At 44.7% G+C, this 25223-nt stretch overlaps 1 protein-coding gene across 1 annotated transcript in view; it reads right to left on the minus strand.

The window, feature by feature from the left end:
- VPS13B (vacuolar protein sorting 13 homolog B) overlaps positions 1-25223 on the minus strand; it is a 2934705-nt gene that overhangs the window by 148960 nt on the left and 2760522 nt on the right. Inside the window, exons 48-51 of the mRNA XM_085605186.1 lie at positions 20551-20721; positions 10836-11037; positions 6310-6498; positions 3191-3337 (exon numbers count right to left, since the gene is read on the minus strand). Coding sequence (XP_085461312.1) covers positions 3191-3337; positions 6310-6498; positions 10836-11037; positions 20551-20721 — 709 coding nt within the window. The remainder of the gene's footprint in view (positions 1-3190; positions 3338-6309; positions 6499-10835; positions 11038-20550; positions 20722-25223) is intronic.

Below are 25223 nucleotides of genomic sequence, written 5' to 3' on the forward strand. Positions count from 1 at the left end.
AAGACTAATACGCTTCACAGAGATGATCCTATCGATAGCCACTCCAAGGATATAGATTTGATTCCTTATTTGTGCAGGTGGTTGGCAAATCACTTATTTTTGGGGACCAGAACCTATTTTTTATCATCAGACTTTTACACAGAACGACAGAGTGAATAGGAGAAAGCAAGGAAGGAGAAGGGAGAGAGCGACAGAAAAACAAAGGAAGAAGGAAGGGATAAAAAAAAAGAACCCACCAAAAAGATATAGATACAGGGCGTGTAGTGTGGTTGAAAAAGAGGCATAAGGTGGAATCAAGAAAAGACAGCTTTAGTATTCAGCAAACCTGGCATTCAGCAGCGCCAGCAGTGGGCTCCTGAGCTTACAACGCTCACATTGATTAAATTCGAGGAGATGAAGTCCTACAGGCAGTGCTACTATCAGTGCAGGGTAAGAGTAGGCTGTGGAATATTTTTAAACGTGAAACATTCTGGGGGAAAGGCGGAGGCAACAGACCACAAAATCTGCAATTGTGAATGACTGCGTGCGCCAATAAAACACTTCACAATGCAACTCTGCACAAAACTGTACTCCTATTTTCTTTCCCTCTCTCATATCCACAACCCAAATGCTTTCCAGTTTAGCTCTCGCACTAGGCATCTACGGGACAAGGCATTCTGGATGAAAATAATACAAACATCGGTTGATCCAACTACCATAGGACAAAGTGAAAAGTGTAGATGCTAGCATTACAGGTGAGACTGTTCTGTTTTTGTATCAAAGATAAACTATATTATAAGTAGAACGTTTAAGCGATTAAATGACTGGCTATGCATTTCTTGTAACGAGGGAATGGCATGCAAGGACTGAAAATATGCATGTGGGATTTGTATATCATGAACCTCGCCAAAGGCAGTGGGGAACAGTACAGTGTCAAAGACATAGTCAACGTGCAACTTTTAGTGCATCTTGATAAAGTGTCATTTAACTCTTTCCTAACTAGAAGAAGAGTTTGGCCGGTTCTGATGAATACGGGAATGCTGTTCCAGATCCTGGTGGGTGCATAGATGAATAAGCATTGGTAAAGCCAATTGGGCTTGCCTTCCTATCTATTGACTTTAACTATGTTTTTTGGCGATGCTGTACAGCATAACCAATGCTGTGTAGCACGGCTAAAGAAAAAAGAAGAAAAAAACAAAAAGTCACACTGCTGCAGCATCATATTGTAGGCGAGTCCATGCATGTCCCTGCAAAATGTCGTGGGCACCTTATTTCTTTTTCATTCACCAGTACGAGCTGGATTGATAAATTAAAAAAAAGTATCTCAAAAGCATTTGTTTTTCTTCTATGACCTTTCAACGGAAGAGTGGGTTGGGGAGTGAGAAGCATTACAGGGAGCCTGGGGAGAAGCACATGAGGGGTGGAACAACAGAGAGAAGCACATGGGCGAGAGAGAACAAGATGAGCGTTGGAAGCGAAGCCCACGGCAAGAGAGTGAAATGTGGAATGCAGGGGAGGAGAAGCACACAGGCAAGAGAGAGAGCAACTTTAGCTGGGGTGGGGAGAGAGAAGCACATTTGCGAGAGAGAGCAACAAGGAAAGCTGGTGGGTAGAGAAGAACACAGGTGAGAGACAGAAACATAAACGCAGGTTGGGGGACAGAAGATCACAGGCCAGAGAGAGCAATGTGGAGAGTGTGAGGGGAGAGAAGCATACAAGCAATATAGAACAATACAGGGCGTGGGGTGAGGAAACACAAGGGAAAGAGTTGCAAAACACATGCTCTCATATGGAGTGCTTAATCTAAAAGAACAAAATAGTCTGCTAAAAGTCAGCATTGGATGGAATAAAGGTCAACCAATCGGATAGAGGGTAAAGTAGCTATGCTCCAGGGGAGGGATAAACACAAGATTGACAAGCTGCAAAACACACAGCCATCGCATAGCAAGCAAGCAAATTACAATGAAAATAAAACCAAGCAATGGGCAAGTTATGAGTCCAGGTAAGCTCTCGTAAACCCAAAATAGGCCTTTTGCAACCAGGCAGCTGTGCTGCCTGGTAGCTCGAACTAAAAAGGACTGTTGTCTTGTTTTTCCTTTTTTATTACATTTGTTCGTCTCCTGTCTGAGTGTGTCTTTGGATGTGAAACGAGTGACCAGAGAAGGTGAGCTTGTCAGCCAGAAAGGCAGGGGTGCAGGACATGATGGCTTTGTAAAGGATGCAGCTGGCTTTGAAGACGGTGTGCGCCAACAAAGGGAGCCGTGAAGTGTCATGAGGACGGGGTGATGTGATCAAATTTCTTGAAGACCTGGATGTGACGTGCTCTGGCAAGCAGGAAGCCTAGAAGCGGGGGCTGGTGAGGAATCTGGAAGACCATGGAAAAGGCCATTACCACCATCCAGATGCAAGTGTTTGGGAGATTGAACAGCAGTTCTGTGGTGACCTAGATAGTAACCCTCAATGTAGTGAATAGTGCATTAGGAATTAAAGTAGTAGGCGCAAATCTAAAATCTGGTCTGCCTCTGCACAAACCAAAGCGTTTGGAACATTATCAAAATGCATTTTGTTTTACAGATTACATTTCGACGTCAGGGGATGGTTAGTCTCTGAAGTTTGCTTTTGGCAGAACAAATTCAAACAATTTTATCCGTCCCTTGTTGTACACAGGAAACAGTGGCGGTCCAACACCACACATTGCTTCCTGAAAAACGTGTGCTGCCTTGATTCAAGTCCTTTATTGGGAAATCGAATCTGCCTTCCGCTTTTATGGGTGAATCCTCTGGACATCAAACCCTGACACCCGCGTACAGACGTATGGCAGGATTCCAGGTCTGGCTTCCCTGCACACGCTGACAGATATGATAGCCTGTCTGGCAGATGTGCCTCCGCAGCCTACCGGTGGACAGAACTGCTACACTTTACATTACAGTCGCAAACATATGGAGCCGTGGAACAACTAATCGCAAAATGTGTAGGGAGCATGCACAGCCTTACATTTCTGCCGAGCGCTAATGATCAGAGCAACATTTAACATGGACTCCGGTTTTAATTCAAGCCATATTGAAAGATTAAGCCTTCTACTTTCCACAGCCTACAAACATTACACATTTTTTCCAGATTTACCAGACCACATATTGTTTTGGGTGAGGAACGGCTTGTGCTGATTCTAGCAGCAGTGTAACACAAAAAAGAAATGTAAAAAGAGTCTTACCTCATCTGCACCTTGGTGTCTTGGGACAGAAAGCTGCGGGCTGTAATAAATCTGGAATGAGGTGTTGTTGACGACAGTTGTCTTGTCTTCAATTTGCAAAATCTGAATGCCGTAACGAACCATGGATGAGACGCAGAACTGAGACAACTTCAGCAGGCCACCAAGAGGGGAAAACATATTTTAGTGACAGTGGAGCAAGTGTGTTATCCATTTCTAGACTTTCTCATGCAAGCAAGGCATCTTTTTGCAGTTGTCGCTCATGTCCTTCTTGAATAAAAGCTACCACTCACATCACCAGCCAACCTTCACCACTTAATTTCAACCCTGCTTTCAATTTCTGAATCCGACGACTACTAATCACATACAATCTTCTGTGCCTTCATCATGCTGTTGTTATCGTTTGTTGTGCTTTTGATTTCAGCACTTCTATCCAGACTCTCTCGCACTAAAATTTCTCAAAGAAGGGGCAGATGGGCCCAGAAAGTATATACCGTGTCTAGGCTCCTAAGGGAAGAATCGTCATACATGTAGGGTCTGATTACAGGGGTCAATTTCTGTTTTTTATGCCCATTGGCAAAGCATGGTAAACTATGATTTATCCATGGTCATTCATAGATGACTGAATCTATCCGCTTCACATTCCACAACACATGTCCAGCACACGTTATATTTTATTTTCACAGAGAGCCTGAGGTAATTGTGGGTGGCGGTTGAGTCCCAGACTTTAGTCATTTTAGATAGAAAACATAATGGAATAGCGTTGTCACAATTTACGCCTGGCAGGTTTACAAAACTTTTTATGGCCAAACTGGGGAGGCCTATAGCTGACAACTGTACACCTATGTATCGCCCTCGGCCTGCTCCTCGAATACGGCTGCATTGCCTTTGCTCTATGTCCTTCTCACCCTGCTCCACTCCACACCTGAAACTACTAAAGGTGACTTTCAGCTCTCTGAAGGGGTCAAAGGTGAACACTTAGTGCTCTAAAAAACTCCTCAATATATAATTAGAAAGGAAAAACTCATTTTAATCACTTGTGTACCATACAGATCTCTCTAGCCCCTCTTCGAAGACTTTTGACCAAGAATCAAGGCGCGAGCAGGTTCTGCGAGCATAGGTTTTGTTCACTGAGGATCACAAGAACGCACAGCCATTCGGCTGCATTTTATTTTTATTTTATTTAGCAATGGTATGTCACCAGGAGCTCTTCAGGGTACAGCTCCATGCACACCATACACGGTCTATAAAAATCCTTTTGCTTGTCAGTCTGAAGTCTCCAGTAATATGAACATTTGATCTGAGGTTCAGGGGACTTCAGACACCCTGGAGCTGGACCCATGGCAATGAAGCACTTCGACATGCCCCCACACACAGCGTTAATGACCACACAAATAATCAGCGAAACAAGGGACTTCGAAGCTCACACTCCTTAGGTCTCACTGTGTCCGTCATGCAATGACAATCCATATGCGTGCATTCACTTTGTGATAGTGAAGAATATTGGTGAGATGTCCTAGCTAATTAAACGCTCGTCTATCACACCATCAAATCTTGGCAGGGCCCACAGAGACGTTTACCCTTCTGCGGTTGATAAATTGAGTATGATATGCCCCATCGTGGCAGTATGTGCACCGTCCCTAAGAACAGTCTACGTATTGAAATGTGAGCACAAAAATAATATTTTTTTTTCTAAACATACTTAGCAACACAAAGGATGTATTTTTGGCTCTGCTACTTGCCATTTTGACTCACAGAATTCATCTGTCACGCAATAGTCGGTGTCAATATACAAACATTTTGAACCCGTTGCAAAAAGGTTTGTCTATCCATACATGGGGTGTTTCCGGCTACTTTAAATATGTCTAAAAAGTTGTGCAAGTGAGGCTACTCTTGCTGCCGCTCCCCATCCCATGCGTCAATTTCACCTTTACATTTCTGTCTTAAAGATATGTGATCTATATGCAGATTGTGCTCGTTGCAGGGAAACTGTTAATGCCATTACGGAGGAAATCGATATTCTGTTGGGTTTCTTAAACTGCCGCCATTACTCGAGGTCGAAACGCTTCCAAGTAATGCCGGATTAGCGGCCATTTCTTCCTGGCTTATCCTGGGTAATGTTATGCGCTCCCGAGTGCCTCCTAATGTCAGAGGACACAGGCGAGGCAAGCACAGCTGTTCTCGGTTACATACATGTGCTTATGGCTTGTAATTTCAAGAGCAGCTCTAGTTTAAGTTGTACCCGCTGAGCGGCTAGAAGAGAAACTCGCCATGCTGCTCTCTCATGTTTATGTTCAGTGCGTCCATCAACTTCTGGAGATGCGTCGGTCCTTGGCAATGTATGCACAGGGCGGCCTCTTGCCTTGCTTTCAGCCTGGTCATCCTCGACGTGCCCCCCTCCTGATCCTGCCTGTCCCCGCCTCCTGGGATACCCAGAGCAGTGCAGCCAGCAGACATGTCTAGCTGCAGTGTCTTCTCTTGGGGTTCATATGCAGACAGGAATCTGTATGTTGGCCTCACACATCCACACTTCAGGTGGGCTGTGGACATTTGTAACCCGTGAAAATGAAATGGTGTCCCATCAGCCATATCTGGCGCAGGAGGGGGTGAAATGCGAACACATAACATGAGTATCTGCAATGAGAGCAGCTGCAGGTTGTGTGCACTACAGCCGCACCCACCCTCTGTATATACTGATTATATCAATCCAGCTGTATAATATTGTAAGAATAATATCCGATTCTGTAACTCCTCTAAACCCCCTGGTTGTCCAGAACAGTGCTTCCTTAATACTGTACAATCTGGATGTTGGTTTCAGCTGAGGTCATTCTGTCCTTGCCTCACTCCCTGTGTAGGTTCCAATCTGTACTCTACCCACAGACTAATTCTGCCTAGCACACTACAGTGCCTGCTTGCGCGCCTCTTTATACACATGTCGTGGATATGAGCATACGCTCTTATCACCTACAACTGTTTTCAAAGTCTGTAAAATGCTGTTGCTCTACGTAAAGCGCTCTCTATCTCTCTTGAGCTTAATACATGGTATACAAAGCTTACAAAATAAGTAAGTCAATAATAACATAAACAAACACAGCACTAAACACGTCGATAGTTATCCTGACCTTCTGGTGACCTGGGAATGCACCCAGCTTTATTTCTGCGTCAACCAATCCATCTTCATCCAGTGTTACAACTTCTCCATTATCGCCATCCTTCCATTTGGGAGAAGTCACGTTATGAACTAGTTTGACTGCTACCGACTTGTGCACGGTATTGGTGTCAGCCCAGTAGATCCCAATCTGGAAGGCTTCCTGAAATAGAAACACGTGTATCTGCTTGTAATCATTTCTGAATGGGACATTTCTACCAGAAGCGCTCTACATATTACCAAGAAGGTCCATTACGTCAAAGGCGACAGAAAGGTGGTGAAGATGATTGGGAATGAATGGCGCAATACAAGGACAGTACCTTACATATTAACAGCCCAGAATTTGCATCCAAAACAATAAACAGATGGCTAGGGCTGCATAGAAGCTGAGAGAGTCATTGTTGGGGTGTGAGTGAGTTACGTATGTGCTTGAGGCGGTGGACCTTGGTCTAGGAATCATACTTTAGTGCAAGGAGAGGCGGTTTACCTCCATGCCCAGTGGGCAATCTGATGTAAGTGTTTAAGCAAGTCGCATAGCTATATGAACTTTTTTACTATGCTCAAACACACAGTTTTTCTCATTAGAGCTATTGTGGGTTTTGACAGTGCTAGCCGATGATGAGTTCACATTGTCTTTGTACGAATATCATTCAGAGGTCTGATTCACAAAGCTATTTGCATATCTAAGTGATATATAGACATGCATCATTCATGCTTTTCAATTCAAGTTTGCAATTTATGAATTCACATTCACAAGTGGATTTATTCACATACAAAATGACACGAGTATGGTGTCATTTTCAATTAGGGTAAATCTCACAGGAACAGGGCTTTTGCCCCTTTTCAGGGTATGGACGGCTGTAAAATGTGCTGAACAGCCTGAAACGTACATTTTTGTCTGTATTCACAAATCTTTTACAGATGATTTGCCACCCTGAGAAGAGATGCAAATGTATTTCCGTCATGGGCAGAATTAAACATTTGCAATGTGGAACAAGGGACGGGACCATCCCAAAATTGGCGAGAGTGTAGGGAAAGGGTGTTTCTCAGAAGGAGAGGAAACCAAAAAGTGAGCAAGTGCAAACAGGCTGATATGTTACACTTAGTCAGTAATATACATACGCACTAGATAGATACATTTACAAACGTGACTCTCACCTCCTCCCAGGAGTAATCTTTAAATTCTTAATTCCGAAAATGTTGGATATTTGGTCTAAGCCTGGGATTAACCCCACAGTTGCACATTCTGAAGCTTCTTTGCATATTGGACCCTGTTAAGTTGGCTTTTTGAAAGGGTGGATGCTTGACTACAACTATTCACAGTTGTGGAGCAATGTCAACAATCCATTTAAGAAAAGAGAACGCAGGAAAAACAATAATACACGATTTATGTAATAAATAAGGCAATAGAAGTGAAACTGAACGACTTTATAGTAACTGACATGGAGGCAATGGCATTTTAATAATAATACAAGTGAAAGCCCTCCCCAAAGAAGAGAGGAACACCAGCATATTCCACACATTCTACCGAACAAGTGAAAGAGGAATGTTGGTGGAGAAACACTGAGTTGTGTCAATCAGAAAAATACAAGTATAAGAACGATGTACTCCTAACTGACGGACGGCCATACATCCAATGCATAATTTAGCAACAATATCAGAAATAATTCTTCTACCCCAGTGGCAGAAATTGTTACTTTACTGCAAAATTTTCCCTTTAGTCTTTGTGTTTAGTTATTGGTTCAGCATTTTGAGCAGAAATTCCATACACAGCCCGTGTCTAAGAGTATTGACATTTATACATAGAATGGTAACATCAATTAGGTGATGAGGCGTGGCTGTGAAAAAAAATATATTGCCTATATGTTGAGTAACTGCTGTGAGAAAGGGTGTTGCAAGCCCTTCGGTTGGAACAGCTGGACATTGAGGTCTGCAAGTGGATAGGAAGGAGTCTGATCTTTGTGTGAGGCAGAGGAAATTCCAGCAGATAATCGCTAAGTAGCAGAATTACCTGAACTGAGATGTGGCGTTGGTTGGTAAGACGGTTTTGTGTTTGGGACAGCAAGGGACCGACAGCTGTGCAGGGTTCGGGGAACTAAATCATAAACGGTTTAGAACAACAAAGTTTGGAATTTGTTGAGTAACATGTTTTACACCATGATTTATCCTACAGCTATCTGCACAAATGACCTGAGCAGGGTGAACAGGTCTGAGTGGTGAATTTGTGTACTTTTTCAAAAGCTTGACTGAGCTGCAAAAAAAGCCCAAGAGGAGAAGGCTGCAAGAGGCCATTTATTTAGGATTACAATTATCAGTGTCTTGTCCAATTAGAAAAACTCAACGGTGACAGACCTTGAGCAGAAAGTAGTAGGCAGTGATAGTAGGGACTCTGCACTGAATCATGAGCAGCTTCGGCACAGCACCATTAACCGGTTTTCATTTTATGTTGCAGGATATGTTTTTTGAGTGCCAAAGGTTTTAGATTAAGTCTGAATATACATGGATTTATTATAGGATAGAAATCCTAGTTTGGGTAACCTAGAAGGAAAAGTCAGGTTCACCGCAGATCCAGGCACCCCTAGAGTTGCCTCAGCTGATGATTGCAGTGATATAGATGACTAACAAACAGAAGATCCGAGTGAGGAATTCTGAGTCATGGTGGCTTGTGGTTCCATGGACTATGCCTCGGAACTGGCAGCCCAGAAGGGATCAATGAGCCGGCAATGCATGGTCTCGTCGTTTCACTTCCATTGCAGCTTGAGGCATGGCATTTTGAATTTGCTGTTGTGAAATGCCTAAATAGGCACTGCTAGCATAGTTCTGTCCGGAGAGCGATACCACCACTGTTGTCTGCATACTCAAGTATCACCCTCGAGGACAGGCAGATTGTGAAAGTGCTTAGGCACCACCTGGGGGATCTTTTGTGCCCTTGATAAGTTAGAGTCCATCTAAACACTAAAGGGTTTCGTTATTTCAATTGTAAATGGTGCCGGGATACCTCCTAAGACCAGATCTCACTTGAGCACGGACATAGAGGGCCGTTATTTCTGACAATTTGGATTCCACATCAGCTGGTGGTTTTACACATTGATCAATGTCTAACGAATGTAAAGAGAATGTATCTTTGTCAGCAGACATAATGGAATGATCCACAGTGTTCAGGGCAATGCTACAATGACATTATATTCGGAAGGAGTTGTGTAAGCATAGAGTGCAACATTATAAAATGCACGCTGCCTCAGTTCACTGTGTTAGCTCGCCACGTACTACTCTGCTTTCCCCTAGACAGGCTTCAAGAAACAAGGAGATGGGTCTCCAAAGATGCCTCTCCGAGTGAGACCATTTACTCAATGGCAAATGTCAACTAGGAAATTGTGATGAACAAAGCAAATCTGAGGTCTTTAGCAAACGGGAAATCCTAAGAAAAATACCAACTGTTTAGACGAATAATTGCTGGGCCTTGCACGAAGCAGATGAGTTGAGGTACGTACATCTGTCCATTTTTAAATGACTTAGATCAGACCTGCTATTGTTAAGTTGCTAGGCTCTCTCACTCCCTTTTAATGAATAAGGCTACATCTGTTTTTCAAAATACAGAGATGTATTGAAGTGGCTTTTAGTGCTCCCAAAACCTATCCGTAATCCAACAGCACCCTAGGATGTATTCCATTGTGACTATCTACCCGAACTGTAGTTTTGTTGGACTATGTCTTGAAAGATCTTACCTTTTTTGTTTGCTAGTGTGTTACAGCACTAAACAAAATGACTTGCTTATTACTTCATTATTCCCTTTATCTGCTACATGACCCAACCTTTCTCTTTCCAGTGTCAGCATCTTGTTGCTATTTCGAAAACTGGCGGGGCAACAACCAACACACATATATGATGTCCTCAAATAAGAAATCATTCAACTGAGGTCTCACAGGCACACAATAATGCCCTAAAAAAACAATCTCAGCATGCGGATGTAAGGGAAGTATACCCTGGCAGAAAGTGTGAACTTTTGAAGCAGATTTTATGCTAATGTCCTTTTTAGAACAGACAGTCATTTATAAGCACCATACAGATGCAACATATTTAGCACCACTTCTACAGCAGGTTATTGGTGTACATGTTCCATTTAACATACTATTATTTCTTGAAGACGCTTTTTGGAGTGTTAGGTTCATGCAGTAATGATTGTGTCAGACAGTGAACACTGTTGCGAGTGAGGCAGAGTAGTATAAATAGGAATGGGCCCAGTTATTCCATGACGTGATGCCTGATTCCGGTTCCGGACACTCGTGAGGCCCAGTAAATGAGGGTACATGGGGGCCTGCATACTAGTTGGAATCATTAACATCGGCCGTCCTATTTCAATTCAATTTACAGAACATCTTGTAATGAAGCCCAGTGTGATGTTACCAGCAAACATGTTTTGAACCGGTAGGCTTCCATCTGAGAAGGAAATCGGGTATTGATCTGAACAATATGGTGTACGAATGTGGTGTACAGGTTTACCTGGAAATTAGGTGGTATCATGGTTTTCCCGGCTGGAATCTGGAGAACAATCCTCTCTCCTTCAAAGAGCCAGAGGTCCCACTTGGACTGGTTGATCAGCAGAGCCCAGGGAAGCAGCTCCACCAACAGGGTTTTCAGACACGGCTTCCAGACCGACAGCTTTACTCGCATGGGGCTGTCCCACTGAGCTAACTGCTCGCTGCTGTTCCAGAAAACACATCCAAAAAGAGATGGAAAAGTGTTATTATAGCATTATCAGACTGCGTTTAACTCCAGTACACATGATACAGCTAAAGCTATCATAACATCCTATGTCATGAAATAGCAGGTTGGGTTTCAAGTGTTTGTGCAGAGATGACTGAAAAGGGGAAGGAAATTGATCCAAACAGCTCCCACTGGAGCCACAGGCTCTTCTAATGACAGGAGTCAATTGTTAAGAGGGTTAGAGCCAAACACAATTCCACCACCACTACTCGGCCAAAGAAAAACACTCCAGGATAAACTCACATAGGCAAAGGAGGCTGCACTGTGTAGGATTATAGAATGAAATTAAACACACAAAATACAATCTTCAACTCCACTAATCGCAGTAAAATGTTTAATCGGATCAGTGGCTAAAAAACGCATTTTACCTCTAAAAACGGTGTAACTTTTAGCTGCAAATCAGACTTATAGGTTATTACAGCGCAAGCAGGTTTTTTCATAAAAGGCAAATCACAGCATTTATTATTTTACGAAATATGCCTTCGTCTGCAAGAACCGTTTCTCGTTTTGTTTCAAAGAACTGTTGCTACAGGACGCACTTGTAGGTTTTTTCTTCTATATTATGATCTACATAGGTCTCAGTAACCAGCGTCCAAGGGCCTAGGCATATGTTCCTAAGACCAAGAAAATATGAGCAGCGTTACAGGATTCTTCTCACCTGTGCACTAATTTTGTGAAAGGCACACCGTGCCACATTTGGAGCACATCACAATGTGAGCTTTGACATCAGTATGAAGGAGACTTGAACCTTTGCTTTTCAATACATGTTGGTCATTTTGTTTACTTACTGATACAACGTAGGTCTTTGCTAGCCCTAAGTGTATTAGTCAGCTAATGAGGGAAATCCAGCAGAGGTGAAAGCACCATTCACAATGACAATCATTTTGTAACGATAATGCTTTTAGCAAGCTCAACTAATATACAGCACAGCCACAGCACGGGCAAGACAAGTGTAAGTTCCCTTACACAGGTTATGGGTGAACTGCTTTCATCGTCCACCAATACTATCTAAACAAAATGGGAGGCGGACCTGGGGTTGATACTCTTTAGGAAATCATGGACATACTGTTGCGAGCAAACTGAATATGGAAAAATCAAGTTACCTGTACACTGTGGTTCTCCAGTATTGAAATCTTTTTTTTTTTATATAACCAATTTTTATTGTTTTTTTAAAAACAGGAAGAAACATAAGACCAGCAGTAAGCAGAGACATTAATATGCGGCAAATGTATGGCATCATCATAGCATCAAACGGCCACTCCTCGGAAAGGCATGAAGTTAAAGGGAGGACCGGGTAAATTCTTACATGGAGTTTACAGATGTATAAGTGGAATGCTATTCGTCTATTTCCCCCAAACCTTGTGATACTTCGCTGGGCATCCCCTGGCTTTATACATGGGTTTTTCTTGTGCTGCACACCAGTCCACTCCCCTACGCCACCTTTCCATGGTGGGCGCAGCCGGGTTCAACCAATTAGCGGCAATGTCTCTCTCTAGGCCTCTATTATGGCAGTGTTCAGGAGGAGTTTGATCGCTCTGGACCCGTCCAGACCCTCGGTAACCCCCAGGAGCACATTCAATGGGTTATGCGGGATCTCTCAGCCTAAGATCTCAGTGAGTTCCCTTTCTATGGAGTCCCAAAATCGTGTAATGACGGGGCAAAGCCATACCATGTGGAAGAAATCAGATTGTTGCTGGTTGCAACGGGGGCACAATGCATCTGGCTTCAGCCCTGCGCTGTGAAGGCGCCTCGGCATGAGATAGGCGGCATGAAGATAATATATTTGAACCATACGGAGCCTCGCTGAGGTGGTGATTGTCTTGGGTTTCATCAGTGCGTCCCTCCAATCCTCCTCCTCCAGGGGCCCGATCCCTCCCTCCCATTGCCCCTGAGTCGGTGTAGTGTGGTGGGAGTTTAGTTCGTTAAGGAGTGGTAAATTCGAGAAACCCCCCCTTTCCCAGGTCACCTGTCATGATTTGGGCTTCGGGTGGGCTGTATTCGGGCAGTGAGGTACCGTCTGAGATGTGGAAGCAGAGGGCATGACGCAATTGCAAATACCTGTAAAACTGCAAGGGGTACAAAGAATACCGGGGTTGTAGGCCTTGGAAGGTACCTATGTGGTCGCCCCCCCCATATGTCCCCAAGTTGCGAGATGCCAATAAGGTCCCAAGCACTGAAGCCTTCCAGGTTGTTAACCTCCTGGAGCCAGGTGCCCTGCCAGAGCGGTGTGTACTGAGTCAGTGATATCTTTTATAGATTTACATGGTTGAATCTTCCCCATCGTCATGGTGGTAGTCCCATGGTAACAGTAAAATAGTAGTATTAAAGCTTTAAACTCAAATCCCATTGAAATTCAATAGCCTTTAGCAACCTATTATCATTGTTTCAAATCATCCAAACTTCAGCCAATCAGAGTATAGACCATAGAGTCTCCATCCCCTGCAGGGTCATCATACCTCAGATTTTGAGCACAAGTGTAAATAGAAAAACAATAGAGATATGGAAGATGAACCTAAAAGGGGAGGACGTTGGACCGCATGTGAATCTATAAAAGATAGCAATACAGGAGAACCGCAGTGTACAGGTGAGTGACTTGTTTTTTTCTCCAGTATCGTGTCTTTTATAGATTCACATGCTTGAATCAGAATAGTGAGCAGTTCTCAAATGCCAATGGCGGCGGGTAAGGTGAACCATCCCACCATGCAACTGAAAGTTGAAAATAATAACGTAAAGGCAGATATTGTAATTGCAGAAACAAACAATAGGCATATAGCACAGTAGTAAACATCTGTCTGAGCTGTGCACCACTGCTGAGGCTCCTGAGTTATGTTGTGGACATTCGCCGCTCCCGGAGCAAAAAGGTGATGCTGTTGTTGGTACTTGCCCAGCACTGTGAGTTGCATGCCTGGTTGAGGAGACCCATCTCTAAACTCCAGGAGTGGCTTTGAAATATTATATTCTGCAATGAGAGGCCCGAAAATTATGCATCCCTGCTGGTGCCGAAAGCGATGCCTAGAGACACATGGGGCCCATTCAGAGACTATATGATACAGATGGCAGAAAATGAAGGGACTCACCTGCAGCTGTTGCAGACAGGCTGTACCCTAAAGATAAAGGAAAATATGGTTGTTTGCTGTTACCAAGCGGTCGACTAAGTGGAAGCAGAGGCATAGAGAAGACCCTGTACTACATTGAATGTATTTCTGAGGCGATACACTGAGAATGTGTATTGTTTAACAACGAAATTTAACCTTCAGCAATAGCGTTTCAAGAATGCTTGCTATCATATTTTAATTCCTTGCTATTATTTTTTAATGTGACTGTTCACTTTCTCTGACAGAACTTTCAATAAAAATATTTTAAAATAAACAAAGCACTGGTAGAGAGAGCTGTCAGTAGCTGTGCCCACTTCCTCATACTCCTAGCAGTAGTGCTAGCTTTACAAAGACCTCTACTTAAACCTTCGAAGAGGAGGAGGTCTCCCTCCATCAATGCACCATTGCCTTCCCACCAGTTACAAAAGCAGGTATAACAGCAATCGTATGGAGTTATTGCTGGCTCCTCACAGGCAATGGCCTTCCAAACATCTACGATGCAAGAATCAGGTGGATGTACTGACTGTCTGATCTTCACTTTGCCTGGAAGAGAGGAATGATAGCAGTGGAGTAGGGCCCGCCACCTCTGGCCTAACTATAGCCCCTGCCTTCCCTGCAAGAATTCCCTCAGCTCCAGGGAGAAGAGTATGCATCCGACTCCTCCTTCGATACAAGGCACTGTGGTAATCTCTAGGATTCCATTTCTTGATAAAACAGGAATCTTGGGGATTTTCTTGTCTGCAGTACCTTCAAGTGAATCAAATTCCAGTGGTGGAGCACATCTGCAGGTAACAGGCAACAAAGTGCGGAGAGACACAGAAAAAACGACAAGATGATTGATGAACCCAATGCAGAGAAAAGAGACCCCCTGAAAAAACCTGGTGACATCAGGTAACAGTGTCTGCACAGAGGTGAAAACACGCTCCTTGGTGAGAAGAGCAGCCATATTCAGCAGGGATAATTGGGCAGCAAGGCAGGAAGCACTAACACTACACCACCCTCTCCCTTGAAAGAGCATTCTCTATATAAGGTAGAGAAAAGCCAGAGATGTGGCACCACCCTCACTGCCTTGGTGGGTGCTGGCACCTTAACTGCTAAAAATGCCCTTCCTCCAGACAAAGACCTCTATGTCCTGCACTATGAAGCTCCTAACATCACTTGGGCACAGTTCATGAAAGAAAGAATAGACAATGATGGGAACTGGTGCATGCTCTCTCCTGTGCAATGATGCAGCATCTCCACTAAGACATGGCAAGCACTACTTTCATAAAAATGATCAAGGAGTTACCTATATAACTAATGGATACATCATGTCCATACACTGCAGAGGAGGCAGTCATTTGTCACTGTAAGGATAAGTGGCTAAATATAAGGAATATGTGATGTATTCACCAGCCCCGTCTTACCAATTAGCCAATTTCCAACAATTTCTGCTGAATGGCACCATGGTGCTCAATCGCTACTGTGGATAAACAAACAGGCATTGGGAATGTCAATAGCTCTGGTTTTAAAGGAATGTGATATGCTAAGGTGAAGCATTACAAGTCGAGATATGGGACAAATTGCATTGCTATGTAACCGAATGACACGGGGTGTTTCTTTTATAATTGTCATGGGAGGAATGGGAGCGATGGAAGAAAGTGTACCCCCAATTTTCTTCATTTAGTCTAGGTTAACGGGTGACAGGCACTCTGCATAGTTGTAGAAATGGGCAGTTTTGAGCCCAGAGTGCAGGGGAGCAGGGAGGGGGACAGTTGGGAGGGGTTTATGTTCAGTTGTATGTTTTTAAGGAATCGTCAAGGCATCACAACTCGGCGACTTAAACACACAGGTGATGCGTGAATGTCAGTTAATATGCAATGGGATAAAGGGTTTAGATTGATGAGCTGGAATGTCAATGGTCTAGGGGACAAAGTCAAGAGAACTGTGATGCTACAATATATTAAGAGACACGCACCCGACGTGATACTCCTTTAAGAGACGCACCTGGTGGGTAATTCCTGTAAAGCCCTTAACAGGTGGGGATACAATCTGGCAGCACATTCGGGCTTCACCTCGGGATCGAGAGGAACAGGCATACTACTGAGGAACTCCTTTCCCCTAACGATCAAATCTACATGGGTGGACACGGGGGAGATACGCGGGCATCACTGGCCAATGGGAGGGGAAAGTACTAACTCTCATGTCGGTCTACGTACCGCCAGCCCTCCAGGAACCAGCCTTTAAGGATCTAGAATCCATCCTGATGACGGTCCCAGAGGGACTCCTAATAGTGGGTGGGGACCTGAACGCAGTGACAGATGGCACACACGACAGAAATCCGCCACGACAACTTCGCCCCTCCAACAGCTGGTTACCAAATTTTCTAGGGGCTCTGGGGTTACAGGACACATGGCGCTCGCTTCACCCAAACACCACCCAGTACACTTCCCACTCAGGTGCTCATAACACCCAATCCAGAATAGACTACTTATTAGTCCCCCCTGACCAGCTACAACACGTACGGGAGGTCAGGCACATGGCAAGAGGCATATATGATCATTTCCCGCTATGGATGCACCTAGTGGTGGGCCACCATAGAATGGGAAGAGTAGCCCCCGTCAACCCCTGGCATCTCCGCAACCCAGAAGTCCACAAAGCAGTCCACGCCACCATTGAGCACTACTTCCTAGAAAATTAGGGATCGGTGAGCTCACATCAGACACTGTGGGAAGCGTTCAAGACAGTGGTTAGGGGTCAGGCCCTCTCCCAAATAGCGGGGGTTAAGAAAGAAAAGGTCAAGGAGGAGGGAGCATTCGAAACGGAAATCTTCAGTCTAGAAGAAGAACCTGCGGAGCGGTCCAATCCAGACACCCTACACACTTTACAATTAAAACAAGATAACTATAAGGCCCTAGTGACAGATAGGGCCAAAGAACTGGGAAGAGAAACGTTGGGTAGAATCTGTGACCAGGGAGATAAAGCGGGGAAGTTAATTGCATGGCTAGACAAACAAAAATTGGCAAATAGACTGGTACCGGAACTAATTGACAAAGACGCACACACAATCACAGACCCCCAGGCCATAGCAAACACATTTACCCTCCACTTCCAGCAGATCTATGCCTCCCAGAACCCCTACACGACACAAGACTCTATTGACCTCCTAAGAGACATAACGCTCCCTAAACTCTCAGAGTCAGAGCTTGAATACTTTGAGGGGGCACTCACACCGGATGAGGTGGCGCTGGCAATCAGAGGACTTAACTCAGGAAAGGCATCGGGGCCCAACGGGCTGCCGATAGAACTCCATAAACTCGGGACAGATATCATTGCCCCCCACCTATGCAACATGTTCAAGGAGAGCAGGGAGATTGGGGAGCTACCTTAGGACCAAAGACTGGCCACACTAGTGATGATCCACAAATAAGGTAAAAGCCAGACAGATTGTTCCTCCTATAGGCCGATCTCCCTATTGAACGCCAAACCAAAGATCTTAGCCAAACTCCTCGCTAACCGACTAATTAAGGTCATTAATAACCTCGTACATCCGGACCAATCTGGCTTCATGCCTCAGCGCAACACAGCACTGAATCTGCGCAGAGTACACAAAGTGATGGGGAGGGCGTCCACAATACAAGAGGGGGCAGTCCTGGTATCGTTGGGCGCCTCTATGGCATTCAACATGGTCGAATGGAAATACTTATTTGCTGTACTTGAGAAAATGGGTTTTGGGCCCCAATTCATCCGGTGGGTGCAACTCCTTTACTCAAAACCACTAGCCCAGATAGTGGTAAACAATAAAAAATCTGAAGCGTTTGAACTAGGTAGAGGCACGAGGCAGGGATGCCCGCTCTCCCCCCTCCTATTCGCCTTGGCCCTGGAGCCTCTGGCGTCATGGATACGGAAAGATCCGATGATCCGTGGATTTAGGTGGGCAGAATCCTGGGAGGACCGCGTCTCACTGTATGCGGACGACATACTGTTGTTCCTAACTTCCCCGAAGGTCTCGCTTACAGCAGTGCTCGACATCTTCGCCATCTTTGGTAGATACTCAGGGTACACCATAAACTGGTCCAAATCAGTATTGTACGTCCTCAAGGGACCTCTCACAGGCCTCCCCAGGGGCTGCCCGATACAGATCACCTCACAGGGCTTCAAGTACCTCGGCATCCATATAACCGCTAGCCCCGCAGATAGATTTGCATGGAATCTGCTCCCTCCCTTGCACAGACTCAAAAGAGACTGAGCGCTGGATGAAAACTCACACTCTCGCTGCTAGGCAGAGCCTCCCTGTTTAAAATGATGTCTCTGCCTTGATTCCTATACGTCCTGCAAAATTCACTAGACCTAGTTCCTGCCAGCTATTTTAAGGAGATCGAGACCCTACAACGCCATCTGCTATGGAATGGGAAGCCACGCATTGCGCTATCCAAACTCAACCTCACCTGGTACGACGGTGGGATCGCTCTCCCCGATCTAAAAAAATACTATTGGGCAGCTCATCTGGCAGCTATTAACCACGGCACACATAGGCAGGCAGGCGACCCGGGCTATGCAATGGATCGATGGATACTGCCTGGGGGGAACAATAACCGAGCGCGCTATTCGAACGCTGGGAGACGCCAACTGACCGGGCCAACCAAACAATCGGTGCAGGTCTGGAAGGCAGCCTCCAGGAGCATGGGGTGGGAACATAAAATAACCCTATCTACGCCGCTATGGGACTCCGAAAGACTCGGCAACCCCTGGTCCACGAAAGGCTTTGACAAATGGGACCTCATAGACATATTGAAAATAGGCGACCTATGGGTAAAAGGCGAGGTTAAGTCGTTCTCCATCCTACAACAAGAATATGAGCTTGCTCCTACAGAGTATTTTAGATACATACAAATCCGCCATGCCTTATACTCCTGTCTCCAAAAGGGAGAGACCCCTCCTGACGCCGCAACCCTTGAAGGCCGACTCCTCGATGGCTACTTATCAACAAAGGCCATCTCGCTCATATACAAAAAGTTAGTGAACCACACGGGAGACCCCCTGGTAAGATTGCGAGAGAAGTGGGAAGGGGATGGCATAATACTAGTCGATGAAGACTGGGTAGCGGCGGTGTCTTCGCCACGAGAGGTAGCCATTGCAGCAAAGTTGAGACTAATACAACTCAAAATTTTGCACCGAATTTACATCATGGGGCCAGGAATGGTACTAATGGGTAGAGCGCCTGGAAAATGTAGATGGGGTTGTGGAAACGAAGGTACTTTCCTCCACATACTATGGGAATGCCCACATATCCAGAGGTACTGTAAGAAAATACATGAGATTCTGAGTGAAGTGTTAAACCATACACTTCCCCTGGAAGCTAAGAGATGTCTCCTGAATGTGTGGGAGCCAATGGACCTAAACAACACACGCCTGACCTGGGTTACATTGGGGCTAATGATAGCTAAACGCAACATCGCTCAGAAGTGGGGGGCATCGCAGGCACCGGCTGTGTGTGCATGGAAGAAAGACATGGATTGGTGCATGTTTCGGGAAAAGTATGTCTATGTAGCTAGGGGATGTCCCAAAATGTGGTCCCACATATGGAATGACTGGAACGAATATAGGGGCAATCTCTGTACCCCGCCACTGATACCAGCTCAAGATGAAATGTAATAGACATGACACGAATCACCAGTAACCACTACATTGTGTATTTGTAATTGTCTGAGAACCTTGTAAAGATAAGAAACGATAATGTAATGTACTCTGCCTTGTGATTTTGATTCCTACTGTTAATAAAAAGAATTATAAAAAAAAACAAAAGGCATGCAGGTCCGGTCAATTCACTTTATTTCTCAGTGTGGAAAATGATGAATATGTGAAAAGTAAAGTAAACCAAATGAAAATAAAATGATTGCAATAATGTAATAAAATCGTTAAATCCCTCACATGCTCTCTACAACCTTGTATCATCTCAGAACACCTCCCTTACATTCATGTATAGCACACTGTTTCTCTCCTGCTAAGTTTGCACAACATACATACATAAACGCATTCGTACAATAAAGACACTTTATCTTCAGTCATCAAGCTTTTCAACTTATAGGCGCTCATGCGATTGCAGCTCTTGCTAAATTGATCATACAGTGACTTCCAGAGACTTCTATTCTGACGTAGTTGCTCTGAGAAGGCGTCACATCCATGATTATAGCTATTGCCAGCAACTAAAAACAAAAAGTATTGTATCACAGTGTTGTGAACATATATTATAAACAGCTGAAATTGAAATAGCACTTAATAGAGCAAGCGTTTAATTTCCAGTGCATATTTCCAGTTATAAACACAATTCTTAGCATGGTTGCTGCTGAAGGAAGATACGTGCATAGCACCATTACCTGTCAGACACCTGTTTATTGTAAGGCCATACTGGCTGCGAGGACATGTCCTGCTTATAGAATTCAGAGATGAGCGCGGTCAGAGAGCCATCGAGAGGAGTCTTGGTGGCAATCTGCTTAATAAGACTTGTCGAGATAGGAACAGCACATGCTGAAGGATCATCCTCTTCCCTGAAAACATAAATCAAAACACATTTTATCAGCGTTCATTCAAGAAAAGTGTTTAAGCATTTTATAAATGTTTTGACCCAAAACATTATTTATGGTGACACAAGCCAGGAAAACATCAGTCACAAACATTGAACTTCATTAGTCATAAAAAGCAAGAACTGTGTGGAGAATAATAATAAAATATAATGATTTCTTTTTAAATAACACTTTCTGACTGTGATCATCTTGATTGTATCTGTCACAGCTCAGACACACTGGCTGAGAGTGACCGTGTTCCTCACGTTAGTTTTCCTGGACTGATGGACCATCGCTCTCAATCTTTCTGCCTCCATTTCTGATGAGTTAAACCAAGCGAGATAAACATGTAAAAATATGAAAAGGAGGGTGCTAGTCTCAACTAAATCAGCACAAAGCGACCCTATATCCGATATTGGAACACTAGGACAGAGTTGCTTCCACTCAGCTTAGAGCAGGCTCAATAGAGTTAATCTGAAGGATATGTATGCAGCACCTGGACGGGTGCACTCAGTAACATCACTGTAACAAATGCATAAGTACTATATCTGTATTATGCTACTTGGTTCAAGGGTCAGAAGAAAAAACATAAGTGCAACACTCAGATACCTTCGAAGTGCTGGTGGCACTCCAGGAATCCTCATGGGTGTGATTCACAAAGATTTTTATACACATTAGCCGAGCTTGGGCGCCCCCCAAAAACGTGATTCTGAAAATAAACCGTATTCAATGAACAGGGACTATCACGATAGAGGGCATTCTGGCAGGATGGGGTATTTTCCTTCATGTCTTTTGGGTTTAGAGACTGGAAACTGAGGATGTGAGGAATGCAGAAATTTGTGAGACAGTAAGCAATTTTTTTTCTCCAGATTTGGCAGTACTATGATAAAAACATTTACATTGATCTTTGTACTGTAGTAATAAATGTATGTATGAATGTAGGTTTATTCGTAGAAGTGTTCCCAATTAAATGTGTTACTGTATTTATAGTGCAACACCTAGTTTCACTTGCATTTCAAATAAATATACAATATAAATATATGTATTTATGAGTGTATACACATACATATTACAAATGTAGTATTTATACTTCCGTATTGAAGACTGATGTTCATTTCACAGTAAAAAGTTTAATTTATTACTAATGTGTTTGCAGGTAACTCAGGAATGACTGATCACGTACACCAGGATTGGCAGGCACAAAATGGCTTGCTTCATGTAGTACCTTTTGTTGGTTTGGGAAATTTTCATCAGATATTTTTGAGGAAAGAGCAAAAATGCAGCTGTTAGATGGGCTGATTACCTATAATTTTGTTAAGAATTTGTGAATGGGCAATGTCCGAGTGAAAAAAATCCCAACACCTATCTGCTGGCATCCAAAATGATCTTGAAAGACGACTTTTGATGATTGATCTGAACATCAGACAAATGGGATTGGTGAATGTCGGCTTGACCATTTTTATAACGACACCGTTTTACGAAAATTGCATGCTTTCTTGAACACGCACAATATCTTTTACAGATAGCCAACGCAGAAACAAACAACTAATTGTGCCGCAACAAATCTTTTTGGGCCACAACTTTACCAGAGTTAAAGTAATCATTTAAAAAAAAAAAAAAATTATTTTGCTTTTGATACAAAACCAAAACTTCAAACCAAGCATGAATACACAATGCACAATAAATATCCATCCATATCAACATGGCAATGCACACATTAGGGCACATTATCCTCGTCCAGCCAGGCAGTAGCCAAGTTCGGGTGGCCTGGGCACAGCCGATATATAGAGTCTTAGTTACATCACACGTGATTCTTGGGACATCGCTACATTCAAGGCTCCCTCCCCGGTCCATCCTGTAGTAGGTCCCCATCCCCTGCCTTCCCCCCCATGACTAAATCATAATAGTTAAATCCATGGGGCCTATTTTCCGAAACTTCCGTGGGTAACTCCTAGCCTTGTAGGTCATTTGCTCCGCCATCATGTATAAATCAAGACTCGCCCACCATTTAGTCAGTGTGGGTAGTCGCGGGGCTCCCCAGTATTTGGCAATGTCTTGTCTGGCCACGACCAACCCTAAGTTGGCGAGGACAAGCTTGCGCCTCGGGATGTCCACTTTGGTAGGGATCCCTAAAAGGAGAAACTTCAGTTCCAGCTCTAGTTGGACTTCTAGTATATTATTCAGCTCTGCCACAATCTTTTCCCAGTACGTTTGGACTTTGGGACATTCCCATAGAGTGTGTATGTATGTTCCACGATCAATGTGACAGCGAAGACACTCGGGACTCGGAGCTCGCCCAATTTTATGCAGTCTTGGACTATCAAAATAGACACGGTGTAGTATTTTATATTGGATGAGTCGCAACCTTAACTTAATGGCCACCTCCCGTGGATGCAGGAGTGCCGCCTCCCAGTCGAGATCATCCAATACCCCAGTGGTCTTTTCCCATTTGGCTCGGAGGGGGCCCAGGTTATCCGGCATGTTATTAAGTAGCGTTTTGTAGGTATACGAGATAGCTTTAGCTGGGATCTCCTCCTGAAGGAGTCGCCCCTCTAGGGGGGCATATTCCGGTAGAATCGCCCCATCGAACCCTTCTGCCCTCCATGCATCGTTTAGACGGAGGTATGCATAAGCCTGGGTGTTGTGAAGCTGATACTGGACCTGGAGTGAGCGAAAGGATGCCAACACCCCTTTGTCTAAGACATCCCCCACTCTGGAAATACCAATCAAGTCCCACTGCTTAAACTCTCGCAATTTTCTAATCTCTGTCAATCTATTCCCCTCCCATAAGGGTATCTCTCTTGTTGGTTTGTGGTCCCATTGCATCTGTCGCTCAGCGCCTTTCCACGCCTCTATCGTTCTCTGGGTTGCTTGCAGCAAGCAGCCACCTCCTCTGCCCCCATAGAGATAATGCAAGTGCGTGTGTTTCCTAAATTGCAATCTTTCCAGCCTATATGTCGGGTGGTCCCCAGGTGCATGAGTCCATTCATTAATTACGATAAGATGGGAAGCTCTATAGTACGCCATAATGTCTGGTAGGGCCAAACCCCCGTTATAGGGGTTCCTCTGGAGTGTCGGTAGTGCAATGCGGGGATGGGCCCCATCCCACAGGAGTATACGCAGTTCGTGGTCTCTGGTTTTAAACACAGTTTCCTGTATTTTGGTGTAGGTGTTTTGCAGAATATAGAGCAATTGAGGAAGTGTGATCATTTTATACATGGTGGCCCTGCCCATAAATGTCAGCAGGAGCCTTCTCCACCGCTTGACATCCTCCTGGAAGTTGGAGATAACCCGCCGATGGTTGCGCGCAAAGCCCACCACCGCATCTGTGGTTTTAGATAGACCCAGATACGTAAAGTCTTCAGGTGACCATCTCAAGCAGCTGGGATAGGCCTGAGGTGTCACTACACCTCCGACTGAGTACAGAGTGGATTTGCTCCAATTGATCTTATACCCAGCCTGGCACCCATATTCCTCGAATATCAGTAACATGTGAGGGAGTGTCTCTGCCGGGTTTGTCACATAGAGTAAAATATCATCTGCATACAGTGATATGCGTTCCTCGTGTATTAGACGGGCTTCATCAACAAACCCTCCCAGCCCCGGGACAGCTCTGATAACACAGGCCAGGGGTTCAAGTATAAGGGCAAACAGTAAGGGGGAAAGGGGGCATCCCTGTCTAGTCCCTCTCTGGATCTGCCAGGTGCCCGAGAAGGCGCCATTCGCTCGAACTCTAGCCTCCGGGCCCATGTACAGTAGTGCCACCCACTCCCTAAACTCCGGGCCAAAGCCAAACCTCTCTAATGCACATCTCAGAAAAGGCCAATGGACGGTGTCAAACGCCTTTTCAGCGTCCAGGGACAGGAGCAGGTGGGCCTCCTCTCGATAGCGGACAACGTTCATCCAATTAGCCACTCTTCGCAAATTATATCGTGTGGCCCGTCTCGGCATAAAACAGGTTTGGTCACCATGTATCAGGGATGTGATGGCGGTCAGGAGACGCGTCACAAGGATAGTAGCCAATATTTTGGTTTCTATATTTAACAATGATATGGGACGGTAGGACCCACACTCTTCTGGGGGCTTCCCCGCGTTGGATATCACCACCACCGTCGCTAATATGAGATCCGGTGGGAGCTTTCCATCCTCTTTCGAGGCCTGAAACATGTTGAGTAAGTGTGGAGCCAGCAGGGCACAGTGTGTCTTAAAAATTCCCCAGGGAGCCCATTCGGGCCTGCAGTTTTCCCGGTTTTCAGGCGGCCGATGGCTTTGACGACCTCCGCCAGGGTAAGATCACCCTCTAATCTCTCCCTGTAGATTTGCGTAAGACTCGGGAGTTCAATCTGTTCAAGGTATCGGGCTATATTGGCTTCACTTGCTAATGTCTGTGGTGCGTATAGTGCCGAGTAGTACCGGGCAAAAGCCCCTGCACTGTCTAGGGGTGTGGTAAGGGTCTGGCCGTGCTCCCTAATGGAGGTAACCCATCT

This window comes from Triturus cristatus, chromosome 5_1, assembly GCF_964204655.1.
Source record: "Triturus cristatus chromosome 5_1, aTriCri1.1, whole genome shotgun sequence".
Classification (NCBI taxonomy): domain Eukaryota; kingdom Metazoa; phylum Chordata; class Amphibia; order Caudata; family Salamandridae; genus Triturus; species Triturus cristatus.